The sequence below is a fragment of the Petaurus breviceps genome, unplaced genomic scaffold (genome assembly GCF_028583685.1).
Source record: "Petaurus breviceps papuanus isolate PSGF00001 unplaced genomic scaffold, PetGlider_PUasm1.0 90925, whole genome shotgun sequence".
Lineage (NCBI taxonomy): Eukaryota > Metazoa > Chordata > Mammalia > Diprotodontia > Petauridae > Petaurus > Petaurus breviceps.
Window position 1 is genome coordinate 10,623,332 of NW_027187380.1, and position 24,515 is coordinate 10,647,846.

Here is a 24,515-nt window from a genome sequence, read left to right on the forward strand (position 1 = left end):
AGGAAAAGGAACCATATGTACAAAAATATTTATAGAAGCTTTTTGTGGTGGCAAAGAATTGGAAATCAAGAGGATGCTCATCAATTGGGGAATGGCTGAACCAAGCTGTGGTATATGAATGTAATGGAATACTGTTGTGCTTGTAATGGACAGCGAGATCAAATGGGACAGCTAGGCCAATTATAATTTGATAGGAGTGTTTATTAACTGGCCAGGATTGCCTCTCAGACCAAAAGACAGTATCGAGCTTTCTGTTAGACATAATTTTATAGACAATGTGATTGCTGGCAACAGAATATGTTTCTAAGGGGTTAGCATTGTTTCCATTGAAGCAGAGCTTTCTCAGTATTATTCTAGTATTACTTATTGAAACAAAGCCTTAGTATTATTTCTACTGAAGTGAAACAGGCCTGAATCCGTGGGAATCTGTGGCATGTTTTTAGCAACACAGGTGAAACATTTTTTTACTATTGGAGCCTATTAGGTGGTTTCCAAGGACCCCAGTAGGGGTCCCCTGTAGCAGGTTTAAGGGGGCTCTAGGGTATAATTTCTGGTGGGCACTTCAGTGCTATAAGAAATGAGGATCAGACGGGCTTCATAATAACCTGGGGAGACATATAAACTGATGCTGAGTGAGGAGAGCAGAACAAGGATAACTTTGTACACAATTACAGACACATTGTATGTGTGACAACTAACTTTGATAGACTGGGCTCCTCTCAGCAATGCAAGGTTATAAGACAATTCCAAAAGACTAATGATGGAAAGAGATGTCCACAACCAGAGAAAGATCTATAGAGTCTGAAGGCAGATTGAAGCAAACTACTTGCTCTCTCTTTTTGTTTTGTTTTGTTTCCTCTTTCCCATTGTTCACTCCACTGGTTATAATCCTTCTTTACAACTTGACTAATGTTTAATGTGAAGGTATTTGTAGATCCTATATTTGATTGCATGCTGCCATGGCAGGGAGGGGGGAGGAGAAGGAGGGGCAGAAAATTTGAAACTTAAGAGATTGTGGAACTGAATTTTGTAAAACAAAAGTAAATAAATAAGTGTTTTAAAAAAGAATGAAGATTTGGCACCTAGACTACTTTTTTTTTTTGCTTTTTGGAGGGGGAAGGGCGGGGCAACTGGGGTTAAAGTGACTTGCCCAAGGTCACACGACTAGTAAGTGTAAAGTGTCTGAAGTCACATTTGAACTCAGGTTCTCCTGATCCCAGGGCCAGTGCTCTACTCACTGTACCACCTAGCTGCCCCTAGACTACATTTTCTTGTGTGCCCTTTATTCTTCATTTGTCTCTCAGTCACAGGTCTAGAAACTGTTGGGTACAAGAGTTCTCTCAAGTACTATACTTACTTACCGCCTTGAGGTTAATGAATTTACTTTTTTTACTCTGGGCTGTGCTCCCAGAAAGAAGACACTATTTTTTGTTGACAGTCTTTTGATAATCAAAGAGGTCCAACTGTGACCCTAAAAAATAATATCTATATTATAACCCAAGGGAGACAGTTGGTGCCTCCTGCCCCAGACACCAATGAAAGCTCAAGATGATGCCCCTTTCATCTCCAATTAAAAGTGAGTGTAAAGTACCTTGCCTTCACCTTAACTTGTATTTCTACTAACCAGGGGTAGCCAGACGTATAGATCTTGGAGGATGCTAGACATTTTGTCATTATATTAGCAACAGTGCTAGAGCTGTGTATTTTGGCCAAGCAGACATGTAATACCAGGTTGCTGGATGTGGGTATCATCTTTTCTCTTCTTATCAATGCTACTTTATCTTCTCCCAAGGCTAAATATAGGGAAAACATGTCAAGAGGGATGGGAATCCTGAAACTTGGTACAATTTGTGATGATTTTCATACTTTGTATTCATTTCATTTTGCTTTTCTTGAAATGCTTTATACTGTTTTAACTGTTACACAGAGGCCCAGATAATTTATGGTACTTAAGTCTCATAGGGCAGACAGTGAATAAATAACTATGAGGGATGGTTTGCAGTGGCATACCTTACCCTCTCTGTTCCTGATGCATGCTCTCTTTACCTATCTCCCCCATTTTGGTCTAGGCCTTGTTAAAACAATTCCTGGTAGCCACTGATGTTTGTTTGAGTGTATGGTTAGCTAAGACCAGAAGAAAAGACATGGAAGCTAAAAAAAAAAACAACCTCTATATATGCTTAATGAGTACAAAAGATGGCTAGTTTGAAAGATTACTATGTATTATGCTACAGCTGTTAACCAATTCCAACATCTGCTGATACTGATGTTAACTTGAAAATAACATACCTTCCTTTAATTGTAAGCAGGATAATTTGTTGTGTGAAGTACATAGAACTTCTTGGGACTGCAAATGGTGCTTTGTTTATTGACATTGATTTGATCCTGGTAAAAGTGTTTATGCTGAAGAATCAGCAATGTACCCTGTAAGGGGAGGTCACCAAAAGGCCACCAACTCAAGATCTCTGAGTAGCACATTCAAATTTTTTTAAAATGCTTTATTAACTTCTGATTTACATCATTCGTTTCCACCAGATTTTGAGTTACAAATTTTCTCCCCATTTTTCCCCCACCCATCCCCCCAAAACAGCAGTCCCACAGGATATCCCCACCTCCAATCTGCTCTCTCCCATATTTTCTCCCATACCCATTTCGACTTTTCCAGGGGATCTCTATGCCTCAGTGCCTGTATATCTTATTTCTTAATTACATGTAAGATGGTATTAATAATAGTATATATATATATATATATATATATATATATATATATACATATACACACATACACATATATATTTGAATATTTGATTTTAAAGCTTTCAATTCCAGATTCATTCCCTTTCCCCCCTGACACCCACCCCCACTGGGAAGACAAGCAGTTCAGTATAGGTTGTACATGTGTGGCTAATGCAAAACAATAACGTAGTAGATATATTATAAAAGACTGACTATATTTCCCTCCCTCCTATCTCACCTCCCACTTGTTCTATTCTCTACTTTGATCCTGTCCCTTTTCAAAAGTGGGTGCTTCTAACTTCCCTCCCCCCCAGCCTGCCCTCTCTTCCATCATCCCCCCTCTCATCCCCTTCCCTCCCTATTCTCCTGGAGGGTGAGATCCCCTATTTAGTGTGTATTTCACTCCCTCCTCAAGCCAAATTCAATGGGAATAAGGTTGACCCATTCCCTTTTGCCTTCCTATTCTTCCCCTCCATTGTAACCATTTTCCCTTGCCTCTTCTGTATGAGATAGTTTGCCCCAATCTGTCTCTCCTCATCTCCTCTCATTATATTCCTCTCACCTCTTAATTTCACCTTTTAAGTATCATCCCTTCCTGTTAAACTGGTCCTGTGCCCTCTATCTATGTATACAAACATTCACATATGTATTCATATGCCCATATACCCTCATATATAGACACACACACACACACACACACACACACACACACATATATATATATATATATATATATATATATTTCTAATCCCTTCAACTACTGAGAAAAGTTTCATAAATTACAATTATTGTTTTTCCATGTAGGAATGTTAATAGTTCAACTCTGATAAGTTCCTTATGATTTCTTTTCCCTGTTTACCTTCTCATGCTTCTCTTGCTTCTTGTATCTGAGTGTCAAATTTTCTATTCGACTCTGGTTTTTTCAGCAAGAATGCTTGAAAGTCCTCTATTCCACTGAATGACCATATTTTCCCCTGAAACATGATACTCAGTTTTGCTGGGTAGGTGACTCTGGGTTTTAGTCCCAGCTCCCTTGACCTCCGGAGTGTCACATTCCAAGCCCTTCGATCCCTCAGTGTAGAAGCTGCCAGATCCTGGGTTATCCTGATTATGTTTCCACAATATTCAAATTGTTTCTTCCTGGCTGCTTGTAATATTCTCTCCTTAATCTGGGAATTCCGGAACCTGGCTATAATATTCCTAGGAGTTTTCTTTTTGGTATCTTTTTCAGGAAGTGATCAGTGGATTCTTTCAACCTCTATTTTGCCCTCTGGTACTAAAACATCAGGGCAGTTTTCTTTGAGAACTTCCTGGAGGATGATTTCTAGGTTCTTACTTTGGTCATGGCTTTCTGGTAGTCCAATAATTTTTAAGTTATCTCTCCTGGATCTATTTTCCAGGTCAGTGGTTTTTCCCATGAGATATTTCACATTGCCTTCTATTCTTTCATTTGTTTGGATCTGTTTAACAGCATCTTGATTTCTCATAAAGTCATTAGCTTCCATTTGCTCCAATCTAATTCTGAAGCAATGATTCTCCTCAGTGAGCTTTTGAGATTCTTTTTCCATCTGGCAAATTCGACCTTTTAAGGCATTCTTCTCCTCATTGCCTTTTCGAGCCTCCTTTGCCATTTGAGTCAGTCTGTTTTTTAAGGTATTATTTTCTTCAGTCAGGCTGTTGACTCTCATTTCATAATTTTCTTGCATTGTTCTCATTTCTCTTCCCAATTTTTCCTCCACTTCTCTTATCTGCTTCTTAAGGTCCTCTATGGCCTGTAACCAGCTTGTATTTTCCTTTGAAGCTTTTGGTGCAGGAGTTCTGACTTCACTGTTTTCCTCCTGTTCTATGCCTTGCTCCTTCTTGTCCCCAAAATAGGAGTGTAATGTTGGAATCTTCTGTCTGCTTTGCTTCCTTTGCCTGCTCATTTTGCCACTCAATTATATGACTTTTGGGCTTTTTGCCACAGTAGGACTCTGCCACCAGACAGGGGAGTTTTTGTCCCAAACGCTGGGGTTTTCTCAGCTGCCGAAGGTATTAGATGGGTGCCCTCTCTGAAGTCTCCACACGCTCTGGCAAGCTGGACACACACCCCAGGACCTCCACCCTAGACTGCAATCCGGATCCAAGCAGGTTAAAGCAAGAGCGATTACCCCTCAGACTGGTGCTTGGTCCCCCTACACTCTGCAGGCCAGGAGCTGAAACCACCACATGGCGCTGGCTGGCTGTGCTGGCGTCTCAGCGGTTTCTCGCCCCGGGGGTAAAAGCCACGCACTCCCACTTACTGGGTCCCAAAATCCAGACTGCACTGGCCTCTCACCTTGTCCTTCACATCTATGTATTGATAAATCTGGAAAGGGCCACAGCTGCTGCTGATCTGGAGTCCTTCTGGCTGGGGGGCTGGTCAGGCCCGCCCTGGGGCTAAAGCCTCAGCGTTGGGCTGGGCTGGGCTCCCAGAGTGCTGTGCTGGCCGATTCCTGCCGGCCTGCCAGGCTGTCCTCAGCTGGAGGTTAGCTTCTCTGTGTCATTTTGTGGGTTCTGCAGCTCCAAAATCTGTTTAGAGTCCCCTTTTTACATGGATTGGGGAAGGTGGAAGCCAGAGCCGCGGGAAGGTCGTGCTTCTACTCTGCCATCTTGGCTCCGACCCCCAGCACATTCAAATTTGAGGCTGTTAGATATGAATGTAGATTTCTGGGAAGGCTGGGAGAAAAAGCAGAACCAGGATATCTCTGACATCCCACTATTGTTCCTTTTTGAATCAGAAAGTTCCCTGCCTGCTAGGTCATGGGCCTAGCTGCTATACTTTTTGAATAATGCAAATTTCTCTGACCTTGACTCAGGCTCATAGTTGGAGCTTTGTACCATAAAGCCTATGAAAGAGTAGTCTGTGACTTTCAGGCTCAGTCTTGAAAGTGATGGGGTTGGAGAGATACAGGAACCCCAACGACTGGAGTTCCCAGACAGGGTCGTCTGGAATAAATTCAGGGACTCAAGCATTCTTTAAGTCAAGGTGGTAAAGATTTATTGTTACACTTTCATCGGGCAAAAATTCTTAGGGAACCTGAGACCTTATAGTTAAAGTTTATATAGGATAAACTATAGTAGAACAAGTGCCAAATAAGCTAACTAGGTGTTTCAAGGTGGGATCAGGGAATGGCTAAGGAATGGTCAGTTGTTAAAGGAACATACACTTTTAGCATCTACTGCGCAGGTATTTTACCCAGAGTTCACTGGGAAACAGCCCAAAGGGGGATACATGGAGGTATGGTTTTAGGCCTGAAATATCACTAAGTCAACTAATAGACAGGGCTGACTAAGAAATACCTAGGCTGCTCCCATCAATGTCTTGTTTTGACAAGATAAATGTAAAGACTATACATATGTCTAAAGTCTAGGATACACATAATGAGGAGTCCAGGATGCATATAATGAGGTAGGGAGATGGTATAGATAGTCCAATGTGTACTAAATATCTTTATATGAGCCAGTACAAAGTCAGTTCAAACTAATAAATCCTATAGGTGCAGTGTGCTACTGTACCAGGGAGAGAGATAAGTGTTCTGCTGGGGCCCACTCATGAGTAATTACTAGGCACAGTGTCTTTGGGCTGGGGAGAAACTGCCAGGGACAGTGTTTTGAGGCTAGGGAGAAATGTGATCTTGGAGTTGTGGTCCAAGCACAGGCACCCAAGCACCCCATCAGAAGAACCAATCAATGATGTTACAACAATATCTCTATTTCCCACCTCAAATTAAATTCCTACAACCTGGGCAAAAAACACCTAAATTTTGATTCCATAATGATGGGCTTATAGGAGTGGAAGAACCTTTTTGAAAAGACAAAACAAAACAAAAACATCATGTTTGGCTGGCAGGTACACTGGATTGGTAAATAACTTTTTTTCTTTCCAGGGCAAACTAACTCTCATTGTCAGGAAGCTAGGATGCCTTTAAAATATGGTTATCCCAAACCCATAGCTTTTCCTAACCTAATGCTATACTCTTTAAGGCTTTTAGGGAAAAGAATTATTACTAATGCTGCTTTGGACTTGCTATCTGTACTATTGAATTCTTGTACGGTCAAATGCTATGAAGTTATTCTAAGTGGAATACAAGTGAAATACCGGAATTAGTTTGAAGAGAGATTTCTGATGGAGTGGCACAGCAGACAGTTACGTCAGAACTGTTTCAGGAAGTCACCCCGAACTTACTATGACTCCCCTTCCCCCCCACTTTGTGCCTCACTATTTCCTTTATTTGAACAGTGAACAATGATGTTCTGGCTAGGAAATATGAAACTAAATGAAACAAATCAAACATCTGTGGTTTAAGGTTTAAACAAGTCCTTCTGTCTTGAAGCATCTATTTTGAATGCTTAGGAGTCAGTTGCCTTGGCTAGGGAAGGTCTTAGCACTGAGAATTTGGGGTTTGGCCATGTTAGCAACTTGTAAGTTTTGTAACCTTGGAATTAATGGGGTTGGTGGCCCTGATAACAGTCTGTGACTGCTCAGGGATTAGGCTTGGGGAGAGACCTGGGGACCAACAGGCTTAGTATCCTTTGGTTAAGTGGTTCTGTTAGCCTCGGAGGCAGGGTTAGTGATCTTGGGCCTGAGGAGCGAGGATGTAGAGGCACTGAGGGTCTTGATTGTCTCTACTTGGGCACTGATGGAACCTTCTTCAGTCCCGTCTGGTTATGCTTCTTGGCAGTGGCATATTCCTGAGAACTTAGGGTTCATACCTTTCAGATACTCTGAAGGTACTCTCAACCTCTTGATCTGGGTTTCTTAATATCATATCTGTGCCATTTTGGGGACTGGTTGTGGGTGGTGTGAGGTCACTGGGGACTAGAAGAGACTGGAAGCAAGAAAGAAACAGCCCTAATTTCACTAAGTAAGAGAGACTGACTTGAAATTAACAGTGTGTGCTAAACTTTCATCAAAATGGTAGATTCCTGGATGACAAAGGATCCTAATACAGTTTTGTGACCTTAGGAGCTCATCATTCATTTATTCCATCAAGAGAGGTAGTCTGCTGAATTATGTCTCTTTCTTCATCTAAATACCTTGCCCTCCAAGCTCCCCATTTTAAATTTATAGATTTCCACATAGGTCTTATTTTTTTTAAATTATGAACTTGACAAACATGAATAATTCAATATATGAATAACAGAAAAAGAGGATTATAAATGTGGATCTCTATTACATACGGCTTGTTTTTATGGCATATATCAAGTTTAACACAATAGTACCAACATTACCTTGTTTGCCTTCTGAACTTCTTTCTGCTGTCTTCTATGTACTCTTTTCTTCACAGTAACTACACACCCATTCTCCCAGAAAATCTCCCCTCAAATAAAAGCCCTCCCTTCCAAGCATAGTCAAGCAAGATAAATTCACACATTGACCCTATCTAAAACATATGTTTCATTCTGAACCTCTACTGAGTAGAGTCACTCCATCACCTCCTTACCAAGAATAGGAAGAATGCTTGATTTTTGCTCTTCTGCAGTAGTGACTGGTCATTCATTGATCAGAGCTCTTAAGTCCTTCACAGGTGTTTTCCTTTATGTTACTGTGGCTATTGTTTATAACATGTTCTAATTCTCTTCATAGTACTCTATGTCAGTTCCCACATTTCTTTGAATCTAGGTCTATGTTACTCTACTGACTATTCTGGTTCTGTTTTGTTTTTTTGCTTTTTGGAGGGCAATTGGAGTTAAGTGACTTGCCCAAGGTCACACGGCTAGTTTTTGTGTTAAGTGTCTGAGGCCGGATTTGAATTTAGGTCCTCCTGACTCCAGGACCGGTGCTCTTTTCACTGCACCACCTGGCTGCCCCGTCTATTCTGTTTTGAAGAAGGTCTATCTTTCCATTGCTGTATTCTAGACATGAATTCCATTTCAACTGTCTTTGACCTCTGAGCTTGGATTACTACCTACTCTGCATTAAAATCTTAGGGTTCACTTGACTCCCTGCAAATAGAATCTGAGGCCATAAGTATAATTCAAATCCTTTTCCCTGTTATTCCCTCTTGTGCTTTAGTGGTTATTCCCTTCAGTATTATAAACCTCCCAAACCCTTTCCCTTCTCATATTTCTTGCAGTACTTTGCCTGGTCTTCTCCTTTGTATTTATCTCTTTCTCTGAGGCTTCTTCTAGCTGTAAAAATCTGTGATCCTATGATCATAGTTATTTGTGTGCTTGTCCTTCTAACCATTAATTAGGTTCTGAGTTCCTTGAGAGTAGTGTGGTGTGGTATCTATCTTTATATTTCCAGCACTTACATCAGTGCCTAATACATAAATAGGTGCTTAATAAGCACTTGCTGAATTGATTTTTTTCTGTGTCATGACTAATTTCCTCCAAAGTAGCCACATTTACATTTTTCTCCCTTCTCTTCCATTTTCAGTCTCAAGTCATATTGATTGAAGACTATGGACAACCATGTTCTTCTAGGTCTTATGAGGCAAACTATCATTAGCTAAAAGCCCAACAAACATTGTGTTATTGTTATCTTAAGCTGTGGTCCAGAAAATTAAACTCTATTCTTTGACACTATATATGTAGCTACTCACTTCCCAGAATCCCCATTTACTTTTGAAATCCTCATCAGGAAGTCCAGCTGAGTAGGCTGAACACTGGCCTAGGAACCAGGAAGACTTAAGATGAAGTCCCAACCTCTGACCCAGCCCAGTTGTGTGACACTGAGCAAATCATTTAACATCTTAGTCTACTGGCAACCCTTTAAGCCTAGAACTGTCATCCCTATTAACCCCTAATAAAGGGTTAACCCATTAACCCTTAATGCCTTGCAAAGAAGGCATAAACTTGCATTTGTGGAGGGCATTTCTTTTTGATAGAGCACTGGGCCTGGAGTCAGAAAGATCACGCAAATCTAGCCTCAGATACTAACTGTGTGATAAGTCATGTTTGCCTCAGTTTCTTCAATTTTAAAATAAAAATAATAACAATACCCACCTCCTAGGGTTGTTGATAAAATGAGGCAATATTTGTAAAAGCACTTGGCACAGTACCTGGAAAAAAGGAGGAGCTATATAAATGCTTCTTCCCTTCCCTTCCTTTTTTTTTTTTGGGGGGGGGGTGCAATTGGGCTTAAGTGACTTGCCCAAAGTCACATGGCTAGTAAGTGTGTTAAGTGTCTGATGCTGGATTTGAACTCAGGTCCTCCTGACTTCAGGGCTGGTGCTCTATTCACTGCACCACATATCCAGGCCCTATCAATAAACCACCAGTTAGAAAACATAATGAATCCATTATCTGTGTTCCTACATCCTTCAGTCTCCACAGGTCAGTCTGATTAGTATCCATGGGTCACAGGACATATCCTGGATACATGGTCCAAGAAGACAGTATTCCTTCTGATTAACCACATAAGGGTAAATTTAACAGCCTCGGTACTACCCACCATGGAATCAGCAACACAAAGGGGTGCATCTCTTCTTCCTAGGGTTATCTAAAGGAATTTCCTTATAATCAATGGTGCTGGTGAAGCCTCCCTCCATTCTGTGGAGCACAGAACACTGTTTCTTTCTCAGAAGGGCCAAACAGAGTCATAAGCTATAAAGTATTATAATATATGCTGTCTATTATTACTATGTACTATTATACGTACATTATATACTATTATAGAGCTCCAGGGGTTCAACATTTTTTTGTCTTTTCCCCTTTCTCTTCTGTATAACTTTCTCCTATTATCTCTTAAGGCATATTCTCCTTTGTCATATCAGAGACCTTTTCTTCCTTCTTAGGAAGAATTTCTTCCATCCTCTACAGGAACTCTATACTTGCTAATAAGGACAAACATAGAGACATTCTTCGAGCACTTTTATCTTTTCTTTTGGCAGGGAAAGTAGCTTGCATTTCACACACACACACACACACACACACACACACACACACAGATTCCAGCAAAACAACAAATATAGCACAATTTCTGCAGAATGCTGACACCGTCCCATCTGTTTCCATAACTTTGATGTGAAAGGATCAAGGCTAAGGTTACTTAGTAAAAACCATGTTCCCTTGGTCATTCACCTAAAACTCGTGCTGTTAAATGCCACAGCAAATGGTCTGTTTGTGGTACCCATTTGTTACCACTAGGGTGTCATCGTTTTTGTTCTCTGGATATCCCCTCCCAACCACTACTCCTATGACTAATCCTACCTTTCCCAGTCAGGTTCATACATGATGCTGAAGGTTTGTTCCAAAACACCTCATGCTCATACATCATTCCCTTTACCTGGGAAGTTTTCTCCTGCTCTCCCCTCCTCCGTCTCCAAATCCTCATTCAACAACCTTCTCCTTAACAATTCTGCCACTGATCTCTTCCCTATACTCTTCCCTATACTTCCCTGAACTCCTATAGCACTTTTGCTCTGTACCATCTGTTTTGTAATTTGAATTGACTGTTATATTATAAACTATTTCATGTATACATTTTATCTCTCCAACTAAGCTCCTTGGGACACAGTTGTGTGTGTGTGTGTGTGTGTGTGTGTGTGTGTGTGTGTGTGTGCGTGTGTGTATTTCATAAAGCACCTAGCTTAGCCTGTGTAGTAGATGAACATGTGTTAAAATAAATCTAATAAATTAAAAAAGGAAAGGGAATAAGCATGTATGTAACACCTACTATGTGTCAGGCTAGCACTTCCTATGTGCTAAAGTGCTTTTTACAAATATTATCTCACCTGATCCTTACAACAACCCTGAGAGTTAGGTGCTTTTATTATCTTCGTTTTACAGTTGAGGAAACTGAACCAAAGAGAGGTTAGGTTACTTACTTATTTAGTAAGGGTCGAGGCTAGATTTGCGCTGTCCTGACTCCAGGCTTGGCACTCTATCTACTGCCCTGTCAGTGTATACTAAAAGGGACAAGGAACTTGAACTCTGGTTCTAGTTTCAGGACCCTACCTCAGTTTTTCCATTGATCTGAAAAGTTATAATAGTTTCAAATATTTTTAAAGTTCAAATAAAGTGCTAGCATATCAACAGAAGTCCAATTAGCTCTACCAATGTTTAAATAATTTTTAGAACAGAAAAACTATACCTGAACTCAATAGTGGAATGTATAATTTTGCTTGTCTATGCAGAACTGTGTGACCCTGGGCAAGTCACTTAACCTTGTTTGCCTCAGATTTCTCATCTATAAAATGAGCTGGAGAAGGAAATGGCAAACCAATCCAGAATTTTTGCCAAGAAAACACCAAAAAAGGGTCATGAAGACTTTGACATGAATAAACAATTAAAACAAAAACCAACAAACAACTAAACAACAACAACAAAATATGCAGAACACTGTGCCAGGAGCTGGGAGAAATATAAAGAGGTTCCTGACCTCACTGGAGCTTATAATCTAGTTACAGAGCTTCTTAAGCCTTTCCTACTTGCGACCCCTTCAGCACTTTAAGAAGCACTCTAGTATAGTAGGGGAGAGACAAGACAAACACATTTAACTAAAATAGAAAGTAATGTGTAAATATATAAGAACAAACAAAATGCTATAAGGGAAGGGTTTCTATTTTATAAATTTTGAGCTTATTAAGGTTAATTGTTCTTAGTTTGGGGGCATTGTTTATAAGAATATACTACCAGTTGTATTTCTTTGTTTCCTTTTTTTTTAAGCAATTGGGGTTAAGTAACTTGCTCAAGGTTACACGGTCAGTTATTTCTGGGTGTGGTGCTAAGTATCTGAGCCCGGATTCGATCCCAGGTCTCCTGACTCTGGGGCCAGCACTGTTACTCACTGTGCCACCTGGCCGCCCCTATTTCTTTGTTTTCTCTTGATGTGACTGAGGCAGGGAAGGAAAGAGATAAGTAGCGAACTAAGTCATTAGAATAGCAAATAAAAAAAAAACAACACCCCACATCATTCAAGCAAAAGGCTTCTGTGCTACCTGAGAAAAAGCCTGGGACTGTTAAAAAAGCTAGTGAAATTAGGCCCAGGTGGGCCAACATGTAGTTGTTTTAGCCAGAAGACACCATTCTCATATACAGCTCATGGAGAAGTTAGTCGATCTAGAAGAAATCAGGATGGTCCTAAAACCACAGAATAGTATGGAATAATAATAATGTACATAATTCTATTATATAAGTCATTAAAATTGTATAATTTATAATCAATGTCATAAGTTATGCAATAACTATATTATATAATTGTAGTTATAATTATATATAATTTGATTACGATAATGAATAGAATGAGACATGTACCATCTAAACTGGGACAAGGTAAATTTTTTTTTAAATATTCATTTGTAACTATGTTATCCTGGTATATCATATCTGACCATAAGTATATGTATGTAGCATGGGATAGAAGGGAAAGAGGGGACAAATGCTAGACCAGGGCATCTAATTACAGTGCCAAGGGCTGTAAGAGGAGATGGTAATTAGGGAGAGGGCATAACAGATCTCTTCCCTTATGAACCAAGAACAGTCCAAGAGTCTTAATGCCTTGGACTAGAGTTCAGTGATCAGGGAAGTTTAGAAAATAAACAAAGAAACATGAAAGTCCTGGGACTGAAGACAAAGGTCTGCTGTGTCAACTTCATGGGGGCAGAATTGACACCAAGGAAGCCAATAACAGCTCACTGAGGCCTGTGTATAAGATTTAGGATTAGATACTTTACAAAGTCTGAAGTGGAAAGGAGAATTATAGTTGGCAGAAGGAGAGGAACAAGGACTGCTTTAGCATTTAGGCCACATTGCAAGATTCTGGGTAGAAAATGGGAGATAAAGAAGTTGAAGTATTAGATAGAGACCATTTTTAAAAGAGATCTGACTGTGAGATTAAGGAGTTGGGGGGAATGATGATACAGCACTTGAAAGTTTCCAAAACATTTATACAGACTATCTCAGCAAGAACAGGGATATCTGTTTCTCCATAGAAAGAGAAAAAGAGAATGGACGATGATTTGAAATTCTGAGGAGTGGAGGAGGGAAGTTGGAACACTTCAATCTTTCAGTGATGTGGGAGGCAAGGGACATATGCTCCAAGTGAGGCTGGGGACTTTAAGAGCAAGGAAAAGATTTAGAACCATCACTGTGGAAAGCGGGAGACTTAACAAAGACATATGAGGGCCCAGCTGAGGTAATTACCAGGGTAAAGTGTGAAATACACTATGTGATGAATAGGTATACATATGTGGTAGACTGAAATCAGCTCAGTCATGATGAAATTTCTTTCATTAAGAAATGCCATTTTTCCTAGACTGTCACACAGATCATTTAAAATACTATTAGCACCAAGAAAAACAAAAACAAAAATAGGCATGTCAGTACCTGGTGGGTTGCCAGAGACACTAAATGGTTTCTTGATTTCAGACTTCAACTTGGATGCCAAGAGAAATCTCCTAAACCATTCTTCTTTTTCTCGGCCAGTCCTCCCAAAGAGATATAGTATCTGATCCTTCTGGCCTGTGGATTTTCCTCCATCTGAAGAAAGGGTTAGCTTCCTATGTTCTTCACTACCTGAGTCTTTCTCACATAAAGTCTTTTCTTCTGAAACATCTTTATCAGGCTGGGCCTTGGACATAAAGTCATCTTGTCTAGCGACTTCAATACAAATAGGGTACTTTTTATTCCAAATGCGTTTTCGAGCCAAACTCTTGGGAACAAGATAAATCTAAAGAAGAAAAGGAAATGGTGATTTATATATAGCAAGGTAAAGTCTGCATAATGCATTAACATCTTATATAACATAAGTTAGCAAGAGGAAAAAAATTACAACACATCCCCTTAAGGTACACTTGATATTAGACAAAAGACCCAGAGCAGTTCGCATTCCAGTCTAGTGAGTTTCATTGATAATCTTCAATATGATTGCAAAGCTTGGACACGTGCAAATTGAAGGCTTAATATTAGCCTTCAAAACAGCACAAATACTAAGTTGTTTGGTTTTTTTTAATAGTTTTCAGATTCTTTACCAAAAACCATTGGAAAAATCCACTGTTTCCCACATCATATTTCAAATTTTACCATCATCACTATGTATGACATCTATGCTAGATTACGCATTTAAAACATACAAAAATGCCTCACCACCAGACTCCAGAACTCTGGATAGGAAATTACCAACTTAAAAAGGACAACCCTTGGGGGTGGCTAGGTGGCGAAGTGAACAAAGCACTAGTCTTGGAGTGAGGAGGACCTGAGTTCAAATCCAGCCTTAGACACTTAACACTTACTAGTTATGTGACCTTGGGCAAGTCACTTAGCCCCAACTGCCCTACCTTCCTCCACCAAAAGGGGGGGGGGAAGGACAAACCCCAAGACAAATTTTAGACAGATTTTTGTCATCTCAAAAAACTATGGCTCAATCAGAGCAACAGTTCCCAGACTTAACTGCAAAGACCATTCTTTGGGGAATGATGCTCAAAGGGAAAAAAGACCTATATTTTATGAAAATGAAAAGGAATTAATTTTGCAAGCTTCTAGGACATACAGCAAAATGCAAAGCTATAGAACATATCTGTCACATTCATACTGACAGAGCCTTTTTCTTTCTAAGTCTCCCATACACACACATCATTTCCTTTTGTTCTACTAAAGAGTAATAATATCCCTGAAACTGACAGAAGTATATTAAATTATACCAATATTTTTAAAAAGCACTTTTTAGATAAAATATCACAGGGAGAAATATTATAAAGCAACACATTTTCATCAATATTCTCAGTTCAAAAATTCCTAGAGCTCACCTTACTGTCTGAAAGATTGTAGATTTTCTGGCTGACATAGGTGACTTCAGGTTTGGTCTCATTGTAGCTGGCCCTTCTGGATATATTTTTATTGGGCTTTGAAAGCCTCAAGGTTTCACCTTCAAGTCGAACAAAGACTGAATGTGTCAAAGTTGCATGGTACGTCTCTGGGTCATAGCTGTAGATCTCATTCATCCATCCCTAGTAGACAACAGAGTTCCATTAACATCTGCACAACTGGAAATCTGATTAAAATATAAAAAAGTTGAAATTGCTTAAGAGGTGCTGGTTCTCCCCCTAAAGTGATATGATTCTTTACCCATAAGAAAAATCAAAATAAGACAATTTTGCAAACACTGATTAATAGGTGAAAAGGGGGTCATCCTCCCCCCAAAAAAACCCTTTAGGATCACAGAATCATGTAATGTAAATACAGAATGTTATAAGCTAGAAAGACCTTGCAGATTATTTGTTTCTACCCTATTTGTTTGTTTGTTTTGCAAATGAGGAAACTGTGGCCCAGACTGAATTCACAGTTTATATACATAGCATTCTAGTGTTTGGGAGGTCCTTAGACAAACCTCATTATTTCATGAATGAGGAAACTGGCCTTCTCTCCATTTACATAGCCACAAACCTAGTTCTGGCCCTTGTCACCTCTTACCTGGACTTTTTAGAAAAGTCTTCTACCTCTTCTCTCAGTCTCAAGTCTATCCTCACTCCAATCCATCCTCCATTCAGCTGTCAAAGTGATTTCTGACCATGTCACCCTTCTCTCTACCCCCTACACCCCTTCAAATTCAGCGATACCCGATTACTTCCAGTATCCAATATAAAGTCCATTTATAGCCTGGCTGCTTCCTACCTTTCACTCCCCTACACATACTCCAGTGACACTATCTCTGTGCCTTTGCCCAGGCTGTCCTCATGTCCAGCATGCTCTTCCCTCCTCACCTCTACTTTTACTTCTACAACCTCTACTTCCCTGGCTTCCTTCAAGACCCAGTTTAAATCGTACCTTCTATGGAGATCTTTGCTGGTCACTCTAACTGCTCCCATAAAGCTTTTATCTGCTACTCTCCATATATCTTGTTAGTACCTAGTTATTTACATGTCTACTCCATTAGAACATGAATTCTTTGAGTGTACAGACTATGTTTTTTTTCCTTTCTTTGTACCCCAGCACTTAGCACAGCACCTAGAACAAAGTACTTAATAAATGCTTACTGACCAACTGAAACTGAAGTCTAGAATGACCATGGAGAAGTCACTTAAGTTCTGTGGGTTTTCTCATCTCTATAAACATGGGATAATGATACCAGTACTAACTACCTACCATAGGTATCCTGAGGAAAGTGCTTTGTAAACCTTAAGGTTTTTACCAGAAAAAGAGGGGAAGGAAATATTCTCATCACCATAATAACTGGGTTGGCTATCTTAAGAGTTCTAAGTTCTGAAAGCTCAGCTGTGTGGCTTTGGGCACATCCTGCTACCATTCTGAGCCATGGCTTTCTCATCTGTGACATGAAGGTGTTGGATGAGATTGTATCTAAGGTGCTTCCCAGTTCTGACATCCTGGAATTCTGTTAATAAGTGAAGTTGATGATCACTGAATTTCTTAGTATATTTTCATATTGAATATTTGAGAATACCTCTTTTGTGGGAATGGCAGTTTTCATTAACTCAAGCACAAGTTTGAAGGAGATATCTTTTTGATAAGTATGTCAGGAAGTAGAGACATGCATGAAAGTTTTGTTCTACTAACTATAGCAATCTTTCCATACTCAGACTTTCTAAGGAGGAAACAACTCAGTGAGAGGAATATTCATCCAAACCTTGATCATACTTTTTATTTGTCAAATAAATTCTTTGCTCATCTCTAGGTAAACTATGAATTGGTGGAAGATATATAAAGCTATCATTATGGCCTCTGATTTTACACAATAAATACACATTTTTCAGTGATTTTTCAGCATTCCTTGCCATATACTAGATGAATAACCCTCACTATTTATTACCATGCATCCCTGGAAACTCCACCATGAAACAGATCATATTTGCCCACAGGGACAAGTTAAGTTAGAAGTTAGACAACTTAGTTAGAAGCTAAATTCCAAACCAAGGACTCAGTATTAGATGAATCATGGATCTGACCAACAAGATGTTACCAAAAAAAAAAAAAAAGGATTCAATGGTAACTCTAATATCTTTTGAAGTGGGACAATTACATTCCAAGACTTAAAAATGGACATAAACTAGAAAAAAAGAAAAATAACAAATTTTGAAGGGGTGGTGAAAATAGGTACATTAACATAATACTGGAAAAGGTAGGAATTGGTACAGATATTCTGGAAAACAATTTGGAACCACGTCCAAAAAATTTGTTGTTGCTCAGTTGTTTTCAGTCATGTCTGGCTCTTTGTGACCCCATTTGGGGTTTTCTTGGCAGAGATATTGGAGTAGTTTGCCATTTCCTTCTTCAGCTCATTTTACAGATGAGGAAACTAAGGCAAACATGGTGAAGTGACTTGCCCAGGGTCACATAGCTAGTAAGTGTCTGAGGTTAGATTTGAACTCAGGAAGATGACTCCAAGCCTGGCCCTCCATCCACTTTGTCTCCCCATCCAAAACGTTACTAAACTCTGAATACCCTCTGATAGAGAGATAGAGCTACTAGGCTCTCCACTCTGCAGAGAAATCAAAGTAAGAGGAAAAGAACTCTCAAAAATATTTATAATTGATCTTTTTGTAGTGGCAAAGAACTGTAAACTAAGGGATGGCTTATCAATTGGGGAAATGACTGACCAAATTTTATGGCATATTAATGTAATGGAATACTACTACCCTATAAGAAATGAAGAAAGCAAGAGGTTCAGAGAAACCTGGGAAGACTTATAAGAGCTGATTCAGAAAAGGCTGAATTGATAAATAAAAGTAGGAGTCAATGGGGGGGGAGGGTTGGGAGGAGGGATTTTGTGCTTTTCTGTTTAGTTGGTATTATTAGATGTATTGGTTTTCTAAGGTTATTTTTTGGTTTTAAGTTTCATTCTTTGATGTGTTCTGCTTTGGCTGAATCCCAAGAATATCATGTAAATTATTTATTGTCACATTCTTTAGGATTATATTTTTAAGGGGCGGCTAGGTAGGTGGCGCAGTGAATAGAGCACTGGCCCTGGAGTCAGCAGGACCTGAGTTCAAATCCAGCCTCAGACACTTAACACAAAAACTAGCCGTGTGACTTTGGGCAAGTCACTTAACCCCAATTTGCCCTCCAAAAAGCAAAAAAATAAAAAAGGATTATATTTTTAAGTCTCCATTTAAGTTTGAGTTTTTCCTTCAAAGACCCTTTCTTGGATTATAGTTTATGTTGTCTTAGGATCATGAAAGGATATGTTTGTATTTGTGTATATACATACACACACACACAGATATCAACAAGCATGTGAAAAAACATTCCAAATCATTAATAAAAGCAATGCAAATAAAATAACTCTGAAATTCTATCCCACACCCATAAGATTAGTAAAAATTACAAAAGTGGGAAATGGTAATTGCTAGAAAGGCTATTAGAGGACAAGCATACCAATGCAATGTCTGGTAAAGCTGTAAACTGGTTTAACTTTTCTGGAAATTAATTTAGAACTTTACCTAAAGTTACTAAATAGTGCACACAATATGATATAGCAACACCATTACTAATACTATACATTCAAAAGGTTAGAGAAACTGGAAAAGGGCACATCTGTACAAAAGTTTAATAGTAGCACTCGGGATGGCCAGGTGGCACAGTGAGTAAGAGCACCGGTCCCAGAGTCGGGATGACCTGGGATCGAGTCTGGGCTCAGATACTTAGCACCACACTCAGAAATAACTGGCCGTGTAACCTTGAGCAAGTTATTTAACCCCAATTGCTTAAAAAAAAAATAGGAGCACTCTGTCACAGCTATGGAATAATTATAAAAAATGGAATATCATTGTGCTATGAGAAATGATGAAAGGGACAGATTTAGAGAAACCTAGAAGGACTTATGTGAACTGACACAGAGTAAGGTGAACAGAACCAGTAAAGCAAATTCTATAGTGACTTTACAGAAAATAACTCATAAGGATTTAAGATCTCTGGTTGATACAATAACCAATAATGATTTCAGAAGACAATTATGACACTTGCTCTCTTGGTTGGGAGGGTTAGACTACAGGTACAGTGTAAGACATACATTTTAAGATATGGCCAATAATTTTTTTTTGGCGTAATGACAGAGATGTTAAAAAGAAAGAAGAAAACAAAGAAAAGAGTATAAATAAAACTTAAAAATACAGAAAAGAGAGTAGAAAGGAAGTTTAATTAAAAAGGGATCCAGACAAAAAGGGCAATTTTGTAACTATCACATTAAATGTACTAAACTTTAAAAAACCAAACAAATTGTATAATATAAATGAACAGTTTTCCCTAACAAATATAGATGCAAAAATTTTAAATAAAATATTAGCAAAAAGATTGTAGCAACTTATCACAAGAATAATACACTATGACCAGAAAGGATTTACACCTGAAATGCAAGTCTGGTTCAAAATTAGGAAAACTACTAACATAACTGCCCATATCAACAACAAAACTAACAGACACCATGATTATCTCAATAGATGCAGAAAAAGCTTTTGAGAAAATACAACACTCATTCCTATTAAAAGCACTAGAGAGCATAGGAATAAATGGAGTCTTCCTTAAAATGATAAATAGCATCTACCTAAAACCACCAGCAAGCATTATATGTAATGGGGACAAGCTAGAAGTATTTCCAATAAGATTGGGAGGGGAGGGGGTGAAACAAGGATGTCCATTATCACCACTTATTCAATATGGTACTAGAAAATTTTACTTTAGCAATAAAAAAAGAAAAAGAAATTGAAGGAATTAAGATAGGCAAAGAAGAAACAAAGCTATTATTCTTTGCAGATGATATGATGATATACTTTAAAGAATCCCAGAGAATCAAGTAAAAAAAACTACTTGAAATAATAAACAACTTTAGCAAAGTTGCAGGATATAAATAAACTCACTAAGAAAAGTCCAACAGCAAGAGATAGAAAGAGAAATTCCACTTAAAGTTACTGTAGACATGTTGGTATTTGTCAAAGTAATAATAATTTTTTTTAGTAGGTAAAGTAATAAAGAAATAATAAGTGAAGTAATAAAAATTATTTTTTAAAAAAGCATTAGCTTTCTCACTCATTGTTAAAAACGTCTTTGAGATCTAAAATATCCAGAGTACTAATAGGAATGTATAAAGCTAAAAGCCACTCCTCATGGATAAGTAGTCAAAGGATCTGAATAAACAGTTCTCAGAAGAATTACAACTATTAAGAACCACATAAAAATTGCTTCAAATCACAGTAAGTTGAGAAATGCAAATCAAAACAACTTTGAGTTCAAATCCAGAAAACTGAAAAGATTGGAGCAGTGTGGAACAATGGAAAGGGAACTCACTGGCTCTGGAATCAGGAAATCTAAGTTCAGATCTAGCACTCTCTCTCTAGCACTATCTCTTTGACCTGGAAGTCCCTTAAATCCTCAGGGTCTCAGTTTTCTTATCTGTAAACTGAAGGGATTAGAGTGACTGGTCTTTAAGGTCTCTTCCAGCTCTAAATTTATAGTAGTGTGACAAAAAAACTAGAATAGTAAATGCTGGAGGATTATGGAAAGACAGGCACACTAACAAATTGCTATTTATTAGAGCTATGAAGTGGCCCAAATACTAAGACAGTGACTAAAACATACATATCCTTTTTCATTCAGAGTTCCCATCTCTAGGAATAAGTCCTAAGGAGGTGAAAGTAGAAAGAAAAGTCCAACATACACCAAAATATTTTAAGCAGTCAGCCAATAAACATTTATTAAGCTTCTAGAACTGGAAATAAAGGAGATATCCACTGATTAGAGAATGGTTTAAAGAGATTAAAGTATAGGAATGTGATGGAGTGTAGAAAAGTATTAATGTGATAACTACAGGGAAGCATTAAAAGGTATATATGATTTAGTACAAAATGAAATAAACAGAACCAGGAAAACCATATACAGTAAGACTACTAAAAAACATAAATGGAAAGAACAACAAACAACAAAATCACAATAGTGAACACTATGCAATTATACTGACCAAGCTTGGCCTCCCTTTTCTTCCTCTTTGCAGAGGTAAACACTACCTATGTTATTAAATTTGAATGATGTGTTGGTTAGTTTGCCAGAATGACTTTTTTTCCTTCTTTCCTTTTTATTTGTTATAAGGAATGGAGCTCTGGATGAGGGAGGGGAGAAGCATATTGGAAAATGAATGTGATACAAAAATAAAAGATATAAATGAAAAGTTTTTTTTTAAAATATCTTTGACTTTAAGTAACAAATTAGATATGCTTAATTTTTTGAAAATTAGGCAGCAAACTACATACAGTCATTTGCCATCACAGAAAACATTAGCAAATTTGGAACACAATTTTTTTCATAAAAGAAAAACGCATAACATCTTTAAGTATGACATTTAAGCACCTTGTCAGGAGATAACCAGCAAGTGTGGAGAAAATCTTGGTATATGTAATATTTGGGGGTTAAAGGTTTTTGGAGGTTTCTTGTTTGCCTTGATAGCACTTGCCAAATAAATAAATGCTTCATGGTGAAATGTTTGCACTTTCCTCAATACTTTAGTTTAAAACTCTAAAAATGTTTTGACAGTATATTGTGTATCTCTTTTTACATCTTTTCTCAAATATATTTCTTATGTACCAATTGCCAACTAAATGCCACTCACAGGGAGGGTAAGCCAGCCTAGCTCAAGTTGAAAGGCACCCTGAGGAAAAAACAGGAAGTCAAACCATCACCATTACTCTGACAACCCTTTTCCCTCAGACCCTGATGGAGACAGCCCAAGACCTTGAAGCTAAGAGCCATGGAACCAGCAATGCCCCCCAAGTCAGTCCAGTTCCCATAGCCATCAGTAAGACATGAAATAATTGTGGAGAATGCCACCAATACAGCAGTAAAAGCAGCAATCTGCGAACTGGTCCTGCTTTTTGTGCAGCCCACAATACCATGGGCCAGGAAGGCAACTTCCTTGGACAAGAGTTGAGTCATCACCACCAACTGCCAACCAAGTGCCATTCAGAGGGTAGATAAGCCAGCTTAGCTAAAACAGTAAGAAACCCTGAGGGAGAGACAGGAGGCAGTATTTGCCAGGCAGGCCAAACCACTACCATTATCCCTCAGACCCTTATGGAGACATCCCAGGATCCCTGAACCCAAAAGCCTTTGAAATAGCAATGCTTCCGTTATAGCTCAGTGTCAAATGGTACAACATCAGAAATTGATATGATTTAACTAGTAGAAACGGCACTAGAGAAGAGGCATTATCATCTGCTTTGCCACTGTACTCTAATTTGGGATCTTTCCATCTGACTTGTGGCTGAAATCTTCTATGTTTCATTAGAATGTGAGCTCCTTGAGGGCAGGAACTATCTTATTTTTCTATGTATATCCTCAGCACTTGGCACAGTGCTTTGCACATACCTAGTAAGCTCTTACTAAACACTTCATTCATACATTCTTCCTGTGATGTGTTTCATGAATCTGTAGATTCATCTAGTCTGTAGATGGTGAAACTGGAAGGTGAATCTCTCAAATGCTCACACAGATCTTTGATCTCCTCCATAAGGGAGTTCTCTGCAATGATTAAGTAGTCCACAAGCATTTATTAAGTGCTTACCTCTGGGCCAGGCACTATGCTAGGTGCTAGAGATATAAGGACACCAAGGAAACAGTGCCTGCCTTTAAGGAGTCTGCATTTGGTCAAGGGAGATGTGACATATTTCAATAAATGTAGACAGAATAGATGCAAGGCAATTTTGAGAGGGAGACCATGAGGAAATGGGAAGAAATCAAATAAGGTTTCATATAGAAGGTGGTATTCAAACTAGGGATTCTAAGAGGCAGAAGTGGGCGGGGGGAGAGAGGAGGGGAGTCACTAGTTTCCCTGTACTACAAAATGAAAGAAGGGGAGAATTAGACAAAGGAGGGAGGGCTGTGATGGGCTTTAAAAGATAAACAAAGGAGTTTCTCATTGATCCTGGAAACAACAGGGAAGCACTAGATCTTAATAAATAGTGAAGTGACATGATCAGACTTTGTCCTTTAGGACAATCACATCAGCATTTATGCAGAGACTGGACTGGAGAGGAGAGAGGCAGGAAGATCAACTAGTAGGTTCTTGTAATAATCCAGGTGACAGGTGATGAAGGACTAAGTAAGGATGGTGACTGTATCAGGGAAGAAAAAGGACATATATGAGAGAAAGGGAGGCAGAAACAACAAGATTTGGCAACTGACTGGATTTATGGAATGAAGGAGCTGGGAATGACACCAAGGTTACTTACCTGGGTAAATGGAAGAATGGTAACCCTGACAGAAACAGGAGAAACGAGGATTTTCTCAGTGGTACCTGAAGAGCTATTGTTAGGGTAGCTGGGTGGCACAAAGGACAGGGTGCTGGACATGGAATCAGGAAGACTCATCTTCCTGAGTTCAAATCTGGCCTCAGATACTTAGCTGTATGACCCAGGGCAAGTTGTTTAACCCTGTTTGCCTCAGTTTCCTCATCTGTAAAATGAGCTGGAGAAGGAAATGACAAACCATTCCAGGATCTCTGCCAAGAAAACTCCAAATGGGGTCAGGAAGAGTTGGACACAATTCAAAAATGACTAAATAAACAGCAACAACAACAAAAGAGCTATTATGGAAGCCTATGTCATGATTAGGTTATAACTGCTTGAATGGATGTTGCCTGGCACAAAAGAGTAGAGGCTGGGAGTCTGTATAATATTGGGATGAAGGGGAAGGGAGGACTGTTAGGCAACAAGTCTCCTGACTGTATCATGGGAGGGAGGAATGTGATCCATTTTCACAACTTTCAATTTGGTCACATGAGTCATCCCATAATCACTTCAGGCTGTACAGCATCACTCTGGAGATCACTTATCTAGAGTATTAGGGATACGTAAAGATATGGGTAGAAGGGAAAG

General features: G+C 38.9%; 1 protein-coding gene across 3 annotated transcripts in view; it reads right to left on the minus strand.

Moving 5' to 3' along the window:
• The window catches only part of TEX2 (testis expressed 2), a 172,902-nt gene that overhangs the window by 67,840 nt on the left and 80,547 nt on the right, over positions 1-24,515 (minus strand). For all 3 annotated transcript variants that reach the window (XM_069076292.1, XM_069076290.1, XM_069076291.1), the window contains 2 exons: positions 15,450-15,650; positions 14,032-14,374 (listed from right to left, as the gene is read on the minus strand). In XM_069076292.1, coding sequence (XP_068932393.1) covers positions 14,032-14,374; positions 15,450-15,650 — 544 coding nt within the window. The remainder of the gene's footprint in view (positions 1-14,031; positions 14,375-15,449; positions 15,651-24,515) is intronic.